This window comes from Ammodytes marinus, assembly GCF_949987685.1.
Source record: "Ammodytes marinus genome assembly, chromosome: 15".
Classification (NCBI taxonomy): domain Eukaryota; kingdom Metazoa; phylum Chordata; class Actinopteri; order Uranoscopiformes; family Ammodytidae; genus Ammodytes; species Ammodytes marinus.
In genome coordinates this window covers 25,094,423-25,111,454 of record NC_137219.1, presented here as the reverse complement: position 1 = coordinate 25,111,454, position 17,032 = coordinate 25,094,423, and the positions used below count along the sequence as shown (strand labels likewise).

The window sequence follows — 17,032 nt, the reverse complement described above, 5'->3', positions numbered from 1 at the left end:
ACCAAAGAAAGGGAACGGCGGATCTTAATCTAGCTGGTTATAAGGTCCGGTGCTCAATTCAAACCCCCACGCTTCATTTTCCAGAGTTTATGAGGGTATTTCTGCCCGGGGGTAGTTGTAGAAAGTTGGACAGCTAGGCTAGGCTAAGCTAGGCTGCGTCCCGGACCGCCGCCGCCAATATTATTATCCCGAAGTATAGCCACACTTTATTTCTGTCTACAGTAATGTGACTTCTCACACCCTGTGTGTGTGTGTGTGTGTGTGTGTGTGTGTGTGTGTGTGTGTGTGTGTGTGAGTGAGAGAGAGCGCTGCACATAAGCACACGGGTTGACTGTGAGCGAATTGTTTCCGAATTTGAGGGGGATCACAATAGGGGAAAGCCAGCAACCGGAAAAGGAGGGGGCTGCGTCAGGGCTGCGTTGCTTTTCGACGCAAGCGAATAGACGCTGGCGGAAGTGGTCATGCCAGACTAAATAATAGGTGACCTTTAACAGACAATATATTACTTTATCTCCAAAGTGATGGCTTGGGTGAAGTTGTACTTAACAAGAAATATTTACAAATCTTAAATTAAAACAGTTTAAAGAGCCGAAGCCTTTTAACACGTATCCAGACTTTTCATGTGCTGAACTACTGTTTCCTTTCCACAGCATTCCGCTACAATGACCTGGTGTCCCCTCACTTCCTGGAGGTGATAGCCAACCTGTCCGGCTGCACGGCCCACCGGCGCTTTAACAACTGCTCTGACATCTGCTTCCACCAGAAGTACCGTAGCCACGACGGCACCTGCAACAACCTGCAGCACCCGATGTGGGGCGCCTCACTCACTGCCTTTGAACGGCTCCTGAAGTCAGTGTATGATAATGGCTTTAACCTGCCTAGAGGTGCTACTGAGCGCCTTCACAATGGATACAATTTGCCTCTTCCCAGGCTGGTGTCCACCACCATGATAGGAACAGAGACCATCACTCCTGATGACCGCTACAGTCACATGCTGATGCAGTGGGGTCAGTTCCTAGACCACGACATGGACTCCACAGTGGCTGCCCTCAGCCAGTCACGCTTCTCTGACGGCCAGCTGTGCACTCAAGGCTGCACCAATGACCCGCCATGCTTCCCCATCCAGTTCCCACCCAATGACCCACGACAGCTGCGCAGTGGAGCCCGCTGCATGTTCTTTGTCCGCTCCACACCTGTGTGCGGCAGTGGGATGACCTCTCTCCTCATGAACAGCGTCTATCCAAGAGAGCAAATCAACCAGCTGACCTCTTACATCGATGCTTCTAATGTATACGGCAGCTCACGACACGAATCGGAGGAAGTCCGCGATCTGGCCAGCCAGAGAGGTCTGCTCCGGCAAGGCATCATCCAGCGAACAGGGAAGCCTCTTCTGCCGTTTGCTACTGGACCGCCCACCGAGTGTATGAGGGATGAGAATGAAAGTCCAATTCCATGTTTCTTAGCTGGAGATCACCGTGCCAACGAGCAGCTGGGTCTGACTGCCATGCACACAGTATGGTTTAGGGAACACAACCGCATAGCTACAGAGCTACTGAGACTCAACCCCCACTGGGACGGGGACACCATCTACCACGAAGCCAGGAAGATAGTGGGGGCCCAGATGCAGCACATCACCTACAGTCACTGGCTACCTAAGGTAACACAAGTCAGCTCAAGTCAGATATTGCTTAGTTTAATGATACTTCTCTTTTTAACCTCTGTTGATTATAACATTATTAATATGATACTATGTAGCAATCATAATAAAGAGACTGTGGCCCTCCCTTTGTCATCTCCTAGATTCTGGGCGATGCAGGCATGAAGATAATGGGGTCATACACTGGTTACAACCCCAATATGAACGCAGGCATCCTCAGTGCTTTTGCCACCGCTGCTTTCCGTTTCGGGCACACCCTCATCAACCCAATCCTCTACAGGTTAGACGAGGACTTCCAGCCTATCCCCCAGGGACACATCTCCCTGCACCGGGCCTTCTTCTCCCCATTCCGCATCGTGAATGAGGGAGGCATTGACCCACTCCTTCGTGGACTCTTTGGCGTTGCTGGTAAAATGAGAGTTTCTTCACAGCTCCTGAACACAGAGCTGACAGAGAGGCTGTTCTCCATGGTCCATGCTGTGGCTCTGGACCTGGCTGCTATGAACATACAGAGAGGAAGGGATCACGGCATACCACCATACAATGACTACAGGACCTTCTGTAACCTGTCCTCGGCTCAGACCTTTGATGACTTGAAGAATGAAATTAAGAATTCTAATGTCAGAGAAAAACTGCAAAGGTATAAACTCTCAAGATGATTATTCATATGTTGGACTCGGCTTAAGACCAGAACACAACTAACGGAACAACACGTTCTGTGGACTACAGTTAGTCTGTGAACAGTTCTTAAAAAAGTGTAGTCAAGATTCTTGCCATCATTTTGAGACAAAGAATCGTAGCGTGTGGTACATAATATGTCTGTATGACAATATCTTGTCTGTTTTTCCTTTATAACAGGCTGTATGGTAGTCCTCTGAACATTGACCTATTCCCCGCGCTGATGGCTGAAGACCTGGTCCCTGGCAGTAGGATGGGTCCCACCCTCATGTGTTTGTTGGCAGCTCAGTTCAGGCGCTTGAGAGATGGAGACAGGTACTGTATGGTCACTGCACGTCTCACCTCAACATTCACAAACCGAATTGCTTAGAAAAATAACAAAATATGCCACCAGTTTACCCATTCAGTTAGTAAGCTGTATGATATCTGTTACATTGTAATCATCTGATTGTTTAGATAAGTGAGACAGTAAAACAAAGGTATTAAATAATCAAAACATTAAAACAAAGACATTTCATATAGATTTTTCTATCGTTCAGGTTCTGGTATGAGAACCCAGGCGTGTTCACTCCTGCCCAGCTGACTCAGTTGAAGCAGGCCTCTCTGACGCGCGTGCTGTGTGACAACGGGGACAACATCACACGCGTCCAGCCCGATGTGTTCAGGGTGGCCGAGCTGCCCCATGGCTACGGCAGCTGTGACGACATCCCGCAGATAGACCTGCGCATGTGGCAGGACTGCTGTGAAGGTAAGAGCACTTTGGACCTTCTCATAATATTGCTTTCATCGTGTTGCTTTATGTGCTTCTTAAATGTCAATATTTTGTCTGCCCTATTTCTATACATGGGAAAAGATAAAACTAGAAACACCTCTCACTAGAAAGCAGTGGAATACAACACCACGAATATCCTGAAAAATTATCATGAGTCAACTTGTGTTTAACAGTCAGAAAATGAAAGTGACAAGCTTGATGGAGATGTATTGGATTGGGTTACATTAGACAGTAGAGGAGTACACAATAAAACAAGGGAATTTATAGTGACTTCAGTATCAAGAGTAATGGACGGCAGTATCAATTTACACACATTACCAGCAAACGTCAATCCCAAGGGCTATACAAATATCTGCAGGCTGTTTTCCATATCCAGGGTTAGTGTGACGATGTACTCTGAAAACATAGATACATACAGAACCATTAGCTCTCACAGTCACGTATTTCTATTCTTTAGAAGCATATGCCTTTTTCCTTCATTAAGGGGTTGTCAATTAAAGCCACATAATATATTCAACCATTGCTTCTGTTTGTTACTGTATATTGTGCCACCTACATGCCCCTCTGAAAGTGTCAAGGTTGTTGGTTGACTGCAATTTACTTAAAACAACTTTTCTGTGAGGCTCATGTGAAATACACCAGTCACTCAGTGTGAACGTTGCTTGACTGTGTTTGAACCTTGGAGAACAGGATGAAATGGGATAGACTGGAAAAATAAACATTGTTTCAGGCCTCAGCACCTCATAATGAAAAGGACATTTGGTAACACTTTATATTAAGGTCCTTGTGTTTTATAATAGGCTCATCAAGTTATTGTCTTTTGGAGAACAAACCACAGTGCACAGGCTTATACAAAAAGCATTTGGATAAGCGGCACACAGTGTCTCTTAATTATTCTCCTTTGATCCCAGATTGTGACCTTGGCGCTCACCCTTCCTTGACTAAATGTACAAGGAAAGAGCTAAACTAACAAACTGAGAATATCCTGCCAGAAACAAAGAGGAAGAAGAAATAGTTAGGGTGCTTGTTTTCAGTCCATCTGTCAGTATGGCTGTAGCCAGATTTACAATTTTGTATGGCTCAATTAAGAGAGGACACTGCTGAGAACTTTACTGTAATGTGTGTGAGTGGATATGTGTGTCTGTGTGTGTGTGTGTGTGTGTACATGTGTCTGTGTGTGTGCATGTGTTCATGCCTGTCTGTCAGCATGAGATAGGAAGTCATGGTGTGTATAGATCTAGTCTTTTACAGACAGTCTGGCAAATCAAAGGCACCTCTAAACAGCCGCCTCTAAACTTGTGCAGATAATGGTGAAGCCTTCTTAAGTACAGGGTCTGATCCCATTCATTTGTCCTTTCTCAGGGTTATTATGGCCTGTCTCTTGATGCAAGGTGTTTACGGGGACATGACCTGTGTGTGTGTGTGTGTGTGTGTGTGTGTGTGTGTGTGTGTGTGTGTGTGTGTGTGTGTGTGTGTGTGTGTGTGTGTGTGTGTGTGTGTGTGTGTGTGTGTGTGTGTGTGTAGCATTATTTTCAGCATCAGCAGTCATAGTTTCCTGTATCTTGTGTGTATGCGTGTACAGGTGGTGGGCTGTATTCAGGTGTGGGCGTCAATAGAAACGGTTGACCTTATATCACTGCACAAGTGCTTCCCTTCATTATGTGTGGCCATTAAACTCAAGTTTGTCTTTGTTGTGTCAGTGTGGTATTGATTGTTTTGGTGAACAGCAGTGTGTTGTATTGTGTTGGACAGACTGCAGAACTAAGGGCCAGTTCAACGCCCTGTCATACCACTTTAGAGGACGCAGATCAGCTGAGCACAGTTACAAAGAGGAGAGTCCTGCCAACACTGACCAGGAGAACAGGTAAACACAGCATGACACACGTCAAAAACCAATGTTAAACTCCAAATGTTTTGAAGAACAGTGTGGTGTTGCTATGTGACTATTTTGTTTCTGATGTGTGGTTGTTTTTTGTGACATTGATTCAGCACTGACATTAATAAATGCGAGTTTGAAGAAAGGCACTGTATACAGAGCAGTAGGGTGATTATAGTCCAAAGTAAAACCTCATTTTGTTTTGTTTGTTCATTTGTCTTTGCAGCCCAGCGGAGGACCGGACAGAAAGTCAAGTAAATGTAACCATGACGGCCAAAAAAAGCACTGAGCCCTCAACAACTGACTTTCAGGACTTTGTCTCCGACATGCAGAAAACCATCACAGGTTTACGAAAGCAGGCAAGTCTGTGTATCTAGGCCACACATAGAGATTCAGCTCGGTCCTTGGTTGCCTTGCGTTCAAGCTGCAGTGCGTACCTTCTGTCGCCCCCATTAGGAATTCTGAGTAATGACAATAACACTGTCTGCATATACATGAGATAACCATCCGGTGATTGCGAACGGATGTTATTCATTCTGCTGTACGTCCAGGTTTTTTCTTAACAGTAGAATCAATACCTGAAACATTTCTAGGGCGCTTCTTGGGATTTTTCTGAGCTCCTGAACCAGTGTCTTGGGGCGACACCAGTTTGTAAACGCTGCCATACTGAGAAATACTTAGAGAGTTATGTTCGAGTTGATTGGTTTAATAAACTTTGTGTCAACTCATCTGGCAATGGCTTGAATGTATCCGACATTCATTTATATGAAAGATTGATGCACTATACCTTTAATTCCCTGGTTGATATTTTTGTTGGTTATCTTAATGTTTTAGGGATTAGGTGGCAAAACACAGAGACCGTCTCTGATGGTAATTTAAAGGTGCTACGAGGAACTTTGAAATATTTCTGAAACAGTTTAATTTTTCCTCTGATGATCATAAATGACATGTAACAACAAATGAGACCATCAGTGCAAAGAATGCTATCTTTATATAGTTTTTCTTTATGCCTTTGTCATTCTTATGCGTACCCAGGAACAACAGCTGGCATTGTAAAAACACTATTGCTTTTGTCCAAAGGGGGTGCAAGAATGAACAAAAACTGAAAGTTCCTCAGAGCACATTTAGACACCAGGCTGTATAAGTCATGCAAATACTATACTTAACATATTAAAGTAATACAACTCAGTAAACAGGTGCCCCTTGGGGGGCCCATGCATGTCCATTGAAGCATGGTGCCAATAACTCCTCCATTTGGCCAGTTAGGGTACAGTTATCCTACTGCAACCCTGACCTGCATTCACACCAACAGCTCCATAAGTGTCAGTGGCTGCCATCAGTCATTCATTTTCAATGCACGCTCACAACCAGGAGTGTCTGGCAGCAGCAAGCATCGCAACCTGACAGTCCACTGGCGTCGATTTGAGGTTGAGCAGAGATGCACTTTATGCCAAAAAGAGAAATCTAATGAATCTCAACGTGGTTTTGAAACTATATCGTCAGTTTCTTTTTTGTTTTTAATGAAAGAGAAATGCAGTAGGACTGGGCACATTTTTCTTACTAAGTACTTTGCAGTGGAAACGTGTAGCTCCACTACAAACTTGACAGACTTTTCACAACGGGGCATGATGTCTGCATTGCTTGGATCCTGATAATTTATTTGCTCATGATTGGCTTAAGAAATCCTTGTCTATATGGGAGTCAATGCAACTGTGATCCTTATGAAGCAGAGCACACATTTCCCCACTCAAATAGGGTCACTGTAAAATGGTTTTAATGTTAAGGAAGATGGGCGATAAAAAGAAAAAAATCATGGCCGCTTTGAGCAGCTCCCCCCTGCCCTGTACATTTAAACCAGTTCCATGAGTGTAAACATAATTTGCTCTCCCAGATATACTCTTTAACTTGCTGCATGACTGTAGTGTCTTTGTAGAGAAACCATGCTGTAGGCTAACACATTGACACATTCAAAGCTCCGTACAGTATGCAAACATGTTTTCCATTAGCATGTCTTTGGCACAGTTAATTCCTCAGGATGGGGCCCAGCATCGCCCTGACCCTGTCCTCCGGTCAGCTGAAGCCTTTAAAAAGCAGAGCTGGTGACAAATAGATCATATATGGTCAAAGTCTGTGTTTAGAGGGTACTGGATTGCTGTGTTTAGAAAAGCAAATCAGTTTTAGACGGGGATTTTGTATGGTTCTAAGAATGTGACATGTATTTGAGTTCACATTGTACTGAATACACATTCCTATGTGGCTCATGTTTTGTCAGAGGAGAGACGTGGCAGTGATGCTCTATCCAGAAACAACCCTTCTCTGAGTAAATGTGAATGTCCTTTCCCCTTTGCAGATTAAAAGACTTGAGGCCCGTCTGAGTAAGACCGACTGCACTGACAGTGAGGGACGTGAGCGGAGGGACGGAGACCGCTGGAAAAAGGACTCCTGTTCCATATGTGAATGCAGAGTATGTTCAATATATCATTCCATATGCAGCACAGACGCTTCACTCACCACTCAAACACATTGCATACACTCTGAGAAGCTGATCATGTTCTAACATCTCCATGTTTCTTATTGAGGACAGGCTGTTCATCTGAGACATTTCTATGTGAGCCGTCTTCCCCAGTCTCTCTCTCTGTCTGCCACTCTAGTCACTGTTTCACCACCTCGGCACCAGTGTCTCTCCACAGTGTTTGTGTGGCTTTCATTCTTTATCTTTGACCCTTTTTCAATGCCAACTGCTGGTAAAAGTAATGACGGCTCTATGCCAACCCTGGCCTCATCTGATCTCCTGGTGTTCTTTCTTTCCCTCCCACTTAGCTCTGATGATACTGTATTTTCCAGTTACTTTTTCTATCTGTACTGCAGATGGCCAGTCTCTTCCACAGTGACCCTAAACATTTCATCCATTCTAATCTAAATCCTTGTTTCCACTGAGCGGTGCGGTTTGGTGCGATTTGGCACACATTTGATTTGTGTTTCCACTAGGTACTAAAGTAAGTGAACCGTGCTGCGCCTATTTTTGTCACCCTTTCGTTGGGAAACTGTCGTGATATTGAAATATCAACGTCTTAAAAGATGAGATTTAGGAAATGAAATACCAGATGAGACAATCATCTATAACAGATCTTTAATGTTTGCAAACATGAGTCAAGACAACAATACAGCAATGGGATTGTCATGAAATGACTGGAGAATGCAGTCAATCTCCAGAAGATATAGCAAAATCTATTAACGCACGAACATCAGCCTACGTAATAGATTTTCAGGGTTGCAATAGTGAGACATAACAAACATACGTTGGCACGACCTAGTCTCCAGTACATACTATCTTTGTTATAACTGACTTTATCTTACATAAGACTAAGGTCAGAACAGTTTGGTCTATTGTATTTCCATGCGAGAGATAAACCGTGTGCAATCACCTCGGCAAGAGTGAAGAGTCTAGTTGATTTGATAATAATGTCAGCGTGCATCTCTTAGTTTATGTGTTGGTGTTTTTCCTCTTCAATGAATTAAAGTGGGCTACACTGTGTCCTGCTGCTATGATGTCACCGTAGTTAAGTAGCTGCTATGGCCAGCGCCGTTCAACAGCTTTGACCCATAGACTGTATTTACTCTGACCGTCCGACATAAACCCCACCTACCAGGTGATTGTACTGTCTGCAGAAGCTTAAGCCAGATCTAGGGTTACCGGGCCGTAGCAATCCGTACCGTACCAAACCAAACTGCCCTGCTCAGTGGAAACCTGGTATAATAAAGTAAGTGACCTGATGCCTCTGTCTGCCCCCTACAGGATGCCCAGGTGACGTGCTTTGTTGAGTCTTGTCCACCAGCTGAATGCAAAAGTCCCGTCAAGCTAAAAGGAGCCTGCTGCCCTCTGTGTCTGGAGCAGGCAGATGTAGAGAAGGTCCAGAAAGCAGAAAGCCGCCATGAATAACCCTCAGGACCCCGACCAACACTGGCTGACAGTAACACACTCACACACAGACATCCAGACAGAGGATGAGACTCATGAAGGTGTGCTCATCCACAGCCACCAATAGCCTCAATAGACCCGATAGCCTCAGTTTGTGTTTGTTTCATTTTGTATTCTCTTGCGTTGATCAGGGGCGGAGGCCAGCTTTTATTTTCTCTTTGGATTGTTGCCCCCTCCAGGGCCAGCAGCCTGAGGCTCGCTTTGAAATCCTCTGGCAACCAGCCAGCAATCACTAAATGGATTTATTCCTGAAGCAATGGCTGGATGGATGGATGAATGGGTGGATTGTAAACAAGAGGGACAAGCCTCTTCTCTTTGCATGGAGTCCATAGAGGCTTCTAAAGGCTAACAAACAGCCACTGTGTTTGCTCTCCTGCGACTAACACTTAGTGACAAAACGCAGGGCCACTTGCCGTCGATAAGCAGGAAAGGGAAGTAGATTGAAAGGCGGAAGCCATTTTGTTGTCTCAAAAATGTTTCTCAGGTTAGAGATGCCGAAAACTGGTGCTATCTTTCCCCTTTTTTATTCATTAATCACATCATGCAAACCTTCAAAGTATTGTCTTTTTATATGCAAAGCAACCTATACACACTCAGTATATGCCTTTTTATGATACATCACAATTGAGAGGATGGTTTTCCTTGAACTAAATACTTTTTTATGAATAGATTTACTTCATCTTTTAATCCAAGGTGCTTTATATCATGTTATGAATATGTACTTCCTTCTCCCTTTCTGTATAAAAATGCTTACATATGAAGATAATGTGAACCCTATGAAATGTTTGTAATGCAAAATAGATGTCTACTGATTACTGCTCCTCTATCCATGGACAACTTGTTAGTTGATGTACTTCTCGTCTCTGCTGGCCTGTCCTGAACTTGAGTGAGGTGGAGCCGTGTCGTGCTCCCCATTGCAGGACACTCAAACCAGCTCTTGCACTGTTGTGCTCCTTTCCAAGTTTCATTTTGCTTTCAGAAAGCAGAGAAAGACTAACCATTTTACCACTGTAATGTTGTGAACTTTGTCCCAGTATTTTCTTCAGTCTTGTAAAGCCAAATGTATGACTTATTTTCTAAAGTGACATAAATAGCATGTGTCTATCTATGAAACTATGTATGAATGTTGTAAAGAGGTCAGGATGTATCCTTTGTTACTGCTAGCTTTACCACAGCAGTATTCTCCTTCTGGCCTGATTTGTATTCATGTATAGTCTTTAGTCCACAGACAACACACATTAGGAGGACTGTTAGCGTAACTGTTGACTCTTCTCTGCTGTGGTGGACCTGAAGCTCTATAGCTCCAGTTAAGACAAGGACACGCTTGCATGCATTACTTTGATTCCACCTTCCCTTTATATTTTGCTCATCGTGTGTGTACAATGATTGAATCTTTTCCTTTGTGATAACAGTCAGTGTATAGATGGGTTAGGAATGCTCTCCTACTCATGTTTCTTTGCCGTGTTAAAGATTTAGAGAGCAGGGTGACGTCTTAGAGCAGAGCATGTGTGAGTGCAGACTGCTCCAGCCCTCTGACCCTCATTCCACTCTAATGGAAGCCATATGAGAGGGGAAGCATGGGGAATGGTGGGGGAGGGACGCTGATGATTGGGATACAATGTCAATCAAAACAGGCCTCCATTAACTTGCTATTGTGAGACAGACTTATTCCACTGACTCCTGGCCGCTGGCCTTACACATGTTACTGTACATAGACAAATGTCACTCATTCTACCCCATGCACTTGCTTGCTTAGTGTAACATAACTCCCGTTGTGTTTTCCTGTTTTGCTTTGCTCTTCATTATGGTAAAGCAGCTGCAGCTGCAGTGTTCCTTTCCATTGTTTTCTTTACGTGGTAACGTCCTGAGCAAGCATCTGTCACTAAACAGAAATAATACTCTGCGGAATGTTCCATTCAGGATTCCAGATGGATTACGGGGCTGGCAGTTGCACTGGTGAATTGGTTTCATATCATATGTTTAAATATACTGGACAGGTTTGTACATCAAACTGTGTGTTTACAGTTGTGTATTTTTCTCTTCATTACTTTCTAATTGTGCCTTCTCCAACAACACCAATATGTACCTATTCATGTGCTTCAATGTGTGCGTGTTGATCTGAATGCTATACTTTCAGAATGTGTGTGTCTCTCTGTCTCTGTCTCTTTAACAGACTAAATCCATTTGGCAAGTTTCCCAAAGTTTGGTTGTCAAAGCACTGTGAGCTCTCTTTGTTACCAGTCTTCATATTCAAATATCTGTTGCATTAGTTCATTATTCTTTTCTATTTTCATTATAGTTCCCTCTCTTTTTATTCCCAATTAAGAAAACTTCCAAGTGTCAATGGAATGCACTGCTCTGCAAGACTGAACATGCTTTACCTACACTGTCCCTTAACCAGTGGTCAATGTGGATATAATAGTACCTATCATGACATTTGTATTGTACGTTTGCCAAAGAATGGTTTGCACTGTATTGTATGCCTCTCAACAGTAATAATAAATAAATAAGCCACATTTGAATTCAAGTCATGCATGTTGGTGCTTGTTCTTTCTCAGCTGCTGTGTGACAACAGATGAGATGAAACTAAAATACAATGCTCAGACATTTGGGGATTTTAATTTGTGTAATACCACAATACTTTTTGAATTGTCAAATCCATCTTAAAACCCTGTAGGTTGGCTCTTAAGTTGACTTTCTCTGCTTATCATCTCATGAAGTCCAAACCATAGAGCTATACCTTAAGGGTCTTTCACACAAAAGAACTCTGTCCTCTTGGTCAGGACTTAGTCATATGTGAACACTCCTCTGAAGTGAACCCAACTCAGACCTCCTCTGGAGATGGTCTGACTTCGGTTCACTTGGAGTCAGCATTGCATCCAGAGTCTCTCTGTGTCTACACTTCAATGCAATGCTGTAAATCAGTCTACTGGTGGTGGGAAAGTGGACAATATTCTATTTTTAGCGAGCCGACCCGCAATAAAAAATCTGGATCGACCCTCTAATTTTAATGGGAAAGGGTAAATGGTAACTGGTAAACAGTAGGGTGTACCTGCAAAACATTGGCACATTAGCATTGTCATTGTTAGCATGTTGAGCCTTAGAAGGCCTGCTGTCGACTATTTCCCCCTCTGTATGGTTCTCTGTTTGCCAACTTTTGACGTGAGACACAACGCTATCTAGAGCAACTGCACTCAAACAGAAAGCAGCTGGGAAGGGTTTGGGAAAGATGTTTGTGAGGGGAGTCATATAATCCGCTATAGAGGCCTGAGAATCTTAACCGTGTTAAGTAACGCCTGCCTCAGACTGGTGGTCACATGTGTTGTCTGGCAAACCGGCCCAAATTCTGTTTTCAAGTGTGCCTGATGGCAAACTGTGTCTGCTCTGGAATGTGTTTCTCTCAGATAAATACTTTAGCACAAGTGGATTTGTGTTGCCCTGGACTCTCCACACATTACAAGCCTCTTCCAGTCATCTCCATCCCCTTCCTTTCTGTCCTCCATCCACGTCCCTCCCTCGCTCCTCTATACTTCTCCCTGTAGACCGGCCACTGGCAGGCCGGCTGGCCAGAGCACCGAGGCTCTGGAAAGAAAACCGGACCAGGAAATGAGCTTTCCAGTCACTGCAAAGATAAAAGCACTTTCATCTTGTAGTATGCAGGAAAAGACATTATCACCCTGACAACAAGGGACCTGCCTTACTAATAGGTACTGGGTCTATTCCTGGGAGATACATCCATATGCATTTCCTCTGGCTTGTTCCCATATCTGTTACAGAGTTTCCCTTCCTCTTTGAAACGACAACTGCCAAAGGCCCAGGGTGTTGTTAGAAATGAGATCTCTGCTGTTGACTGCAGAGAGAGACGAACAATCTGATTTTGTAAGTTTGTAAGTAGCAGCTGGATATCTCAGTAAGTAACACAACTGACGTGGTACGGAGGGAAAAACAGGGTTCAATTAACGGTCAGGCCGGGTCAAGTCCAGGGAAGGTCCTTATGCAAGACCCTTAATGTAACTGCCACCATCCAGTTGTAGCCTGCGTCACTTTGGATACAAGTGTCTGCTTAATGACATGTGATGTAATGCAGTGTAAGGACGGGCTGTAGGCGGATAGGAGATAGATGTTGGCAAACCAGCCACTTTACTGTTTCAAGATCAGAATCTCCATCCTATACTTCTGAGATGGTGAAGCAGACGACAGAGAAGAGGCATAGGGGCTGTGGCTTCCAGGCTTTGGAGAGGATACAAGCCTGCAGCTGCACAAGCCTGGCTTACCCAGCAAGAAGCAAGACGCTCACTTCCCACTCATCACATACTGGAATTTCATTTAGGCAATTGGCTCTCCGTGTTGCACCTCTCACTGGCCAGGGTGGGGAATTCTTTCCCCTCGCTAATGGAACGTCACTCTCATTTCCAGACTGAGTCGGATGAAAGGGAGAGAAGTGGAGTCCCACTGGGGGGAAATGGGTTTAGCATCTCCGGGCACAAAGGACTGCAGCGACGGCTTGACACCCACAGTAGGTGGGACATGTCATGAGATGGCTTCCCGCTAGTGTTTTTTGGCTCTGATACAAAAGCACACTGGGATTGTGCTGCAGGTTGTGTAAAGCCACTTGAGAAGGTGACTGTCTTACCTGCTTTGAATCACTGCCAATCCATTTTTAATTAGTCTACCGTATGTCTTTACTATGTGTATTTATGTTATAGAAATAGCGGGGCCTAAAGTAAACGTTTAAACCTAAGTTGTCCCCATCAATATATTATTGTAAACATAACTAGATGCAAAATAACATTTTGCTGCCACTTATGCCTCACAGTGGTTTGATCCACTACCTTATCCAACCTTTTAAACATTGGCCCCTGGGTACCAGTGTTGCCACATTAGGCTACATGTCATTGCACTGGACGGGAACAAATGTTGGAATAGGTAAATTAAATCTTGGCTGCTGGACATGGAATTATACATTTACTTTCCTCTGCTTTCCTCTCTCTTTTCCTGTGAATAGGAGTTCATTTTAGTTATCTCGTGATCATGAGATTTCTATGCTTCTTTCATCTTGTTAGTTATCATATCATCATATTATAACACGAACAAAGTCTGATTTCCCTTCACAACAAGGAGTTCATTATTTGGTAAATACAAAGCTTGTTTTCTCATTGTAACTAGTGGATTGACTTGTGATCTCTATCGGCACCTTGTAACCAGTTATCTTGTTATCATGGTAAAACAGAGGAAATAAAATATATGATTCATTGTCCGTTCAGGGCTCATATCCTTGTCCATATATCTTTGACTTTATACCTGCCTGTTTACCTGCTGAGTCAATCTGTACCCGTTTGCCTGTAGGCTACTGAACTGATAAGGAATACTGCTATTATTACTATTAAAAATATGAATATAACTATTGAAAAAATGAGAACAGACTGGTAAGTTATGCACGTATGGTCTATGCACCATGTATTGTAGTAGGGTTTCCTCTCTATCCATTTATTATTGACTATTCCAACAGTACTTTTGGCAGCATCTTTGGTGCCATACAACAGACAGGAGTTGTGGAAAGTGGTGCTCATCAAACCTGGCAAAGCACTTGTTGGCTTATTTCACCGTGAGAACCCCCTCAGGAGGCCTCTCTCTCATGGTACAGTCACTTAGTCAGACTATTCAAGATAGCCTTCGTGTTCTGTACCCCCAAAACAGTCTGCTCTATTCTCTCTTTAAATTCCCTCTTTACTTATCTACAAAACCCTTTCCACATTTGAGCTTTAGCCTGTCCTGAGCAGCGACCATTTGCCTCTGGTGGTCATTTCTGTTTTTTTTTGATGAAAGTGGCGTTTTTAACAATAATTTAATTTAATCCGTTTACTCATTTCCGATAGAGACACATTTAAATGAATGCACAGTATCAATGTCTGACGGTACCAACAATATCACGCTATGATTTCTTTGTTACAGGGTGCCTATGCAATGTGTGGTGGTACTGTACCTACTGCCTCAGGGGAGATGATAGAGGGGAACATAAAGCAGTTCTGGATATTAGATTTAAGCAATTCAATAATTCTATTGCAAGACTCTGTATAGAGATTGAAAATCTCCATTGACTTTTGCACTCAGTCATTGATGATGTCACTCATTGATATTGATGTCAAAGCTTGTGAGGGTTTAGTGCTTAGAGTGAACATTGTACATTGGGTCCATAATGATAATGATGATGGATTGGATTCATATATCGCTTTTCAAGGCACTCAAAGACGCTTTACAGGGTTCCAGGTTCCATTCATACCGGTGGTGGTAAACTACGATAGTAGCCACAGCTGCCCTGTGGCAGACTCACGGAAGCGTGGCTGCCATTCAGCGCCTACGGCCCCTCCGACCACCACCTCAAACACACAGCAGTCATACAATTTCACACCAGGCAAGGTGGGTGAAGTGTCTTGCCCAAGGACACAAGAACCATGACACAGGTGGCAGAGCGGGGATCGAACCGCCAACCCTTGGATCATTGCCAACCCGCTCTACCACCTGAGCCACGGTCGCCCCATGTTGTTTTTATACCAATGCTTTCGTATTATTGGATGGAACCTTGAGGAGTTGTTAACAAGGTTATGGACTTTCCTCATAAGGGAGTTACTAACATTGGCACCTTGCTTTGACTGGCAGATGTTCCTTTCTCATAGACGTAGATTAACATAAAGCTAAAGTATCTTCTCATGGCTATGCCAATAAGGGTATAGAAGTGTATGTATAGTAGCCTGCAGTTATTGTGTGACTGTGTCTGAATTTATCAGTCTGTAAGTCAGCACTTGCTAGACTTCCACGCCTGCGTTTCCTCTTTCCTCTTCATTCCCTAACGTGGTTCTCAGTTTTTGTTGTGTCCAACTCCCCACTTTTAAGTTTGGCTAATTCGATGTACGGCTGTAACTCAGCGCAAAATACAGTGCTATTCAACCGCCTCTCCCCCTGGGGGGACGCTCTCCCCCATATGAAAATACCAGACTCCCTTCCCAGGTCTATTATCTGTAATTGCCAAAACAGAACGAATCCTGTCACTGAAATATAGACAAAACCCAGTCAACAGATAAGTGGAGGTAAGCTCTCCGCAGTGTCAAACAGCATCCATCTAATCATGACTAATGTGTGGGAGAAGTGGGGAGAGAGTCGAGGAGAATATGCACATCTTACAAAGCAGGGCTGTGAACAGACATGTAAGGGGGCAGGAGCTCAAGCAAAGAAAAAAGGACACTTACATTGTCATAATTTTGTGGACACTACTATACATTCCTGTTGTTATATTGAATATATTTAAAATATAATATATCTTTATTTATAAAAAAAAAAATTATTTAGGGCACTTTTGGACTGGGGATAGGCCCTATGCCCCCCCTCCCCCCCTGAGGTCTATCTGTGCATGTGCCTGCTACAGAGTAAATGTTACTGAGAGAAAGTGGAGCTGATCTGGTGGTAGGAGCAGCTGAGAGATGACTGAGTGGCAGACGGGGATGGATGGCTGGCTGCTTTGATTAGCCTGCATTCCTCAGTGGACACCTACAGAGTACAGTCTGACCCAGTGTGATAATCCCCTCGGCCAGGAGCCCTAATCAGCTCTTTTCTAGACCTCAAACAGTCTAGTTTAAGTGGGAAGCCAACCTCACACTGAAGGAATGTATGTTCACACGCATACAAGCACACACACACACACACACACACACACACACACACTGCTGTTTGCAAAACACTGCTGTCTTCCAAAGTAAAAAAGATATCCTTGACAATATAAATGAACTTGGCTGGTGTTTTTCTTCCCAGAGGTTTTAGTCAAGTGCATTAAACTATTAAAACCATGAAGAGAGAATTCCATGGTTTGGTTACACAGCTTAATGTGACACAAAGGTTCATATTGGGGAAATTCACCTAATAAGTCACAAACAGTATCTGAGGAGGGACAAGCCAGAATTCCAGCTGGAAGGAGATAGCTGTCAACAGTATCAAATTAATATCAGGCACAAAACAAAGGGGAACTCCTTTTCTATTTTAATATTCAACATGAAACATACAATATTTGATGATTGCTGT

The 17,032-nt window shown here is 43.7% G+C and overlaps 1 protein-coding gene across 1 annotated transcript in view; it reads left to right on the top strand.

Moving 5' to 3' along the window:
- The window catches only part of pxdn (peroxidasin), a gene marked incomplete at its 5' end in the record, with an annotated part of 48,231 nt that extends 36,742 nt beyond the window's left edge, over positions 1-11,489 (top strand). Inside the window, 8 exons of the mRNA XM_080042523.1 lie at positions 651-1,657; positions 1,801-2,297; positions 2,516-2,650; positions 2,875-3,083; positions 4,860-4,971; positions 5,210-5,342; positions 7,334-7,447; positions 8,780-11,489. Of these exons, the coding sequence (XP_079898649.1) occupies positions 651-1,657; positions 1,801-2,297; positions 2,516-2,650; positions 2,875-3,083; positions 4,860-4,971; positions 5,210-5,342; positions 7,334-7,447; positions 8,780-8,923 (2,351 nt within the window). The 3' untranslated portion in view covers positions 8,924-11,489. The remainder of the gene's footprint in view (positions 1-650; positions 1,658-1,800; positions 2,298-2,515; positions 2,651-2,874; positions 3,084-4,859; positions 4,972-5,209; positions 5,343-7,333; positions 7,448-8,779) is intronic.
- Between the last annotated feature and the right edge of the window lie 5,543 nt (positions 11,490-17,032).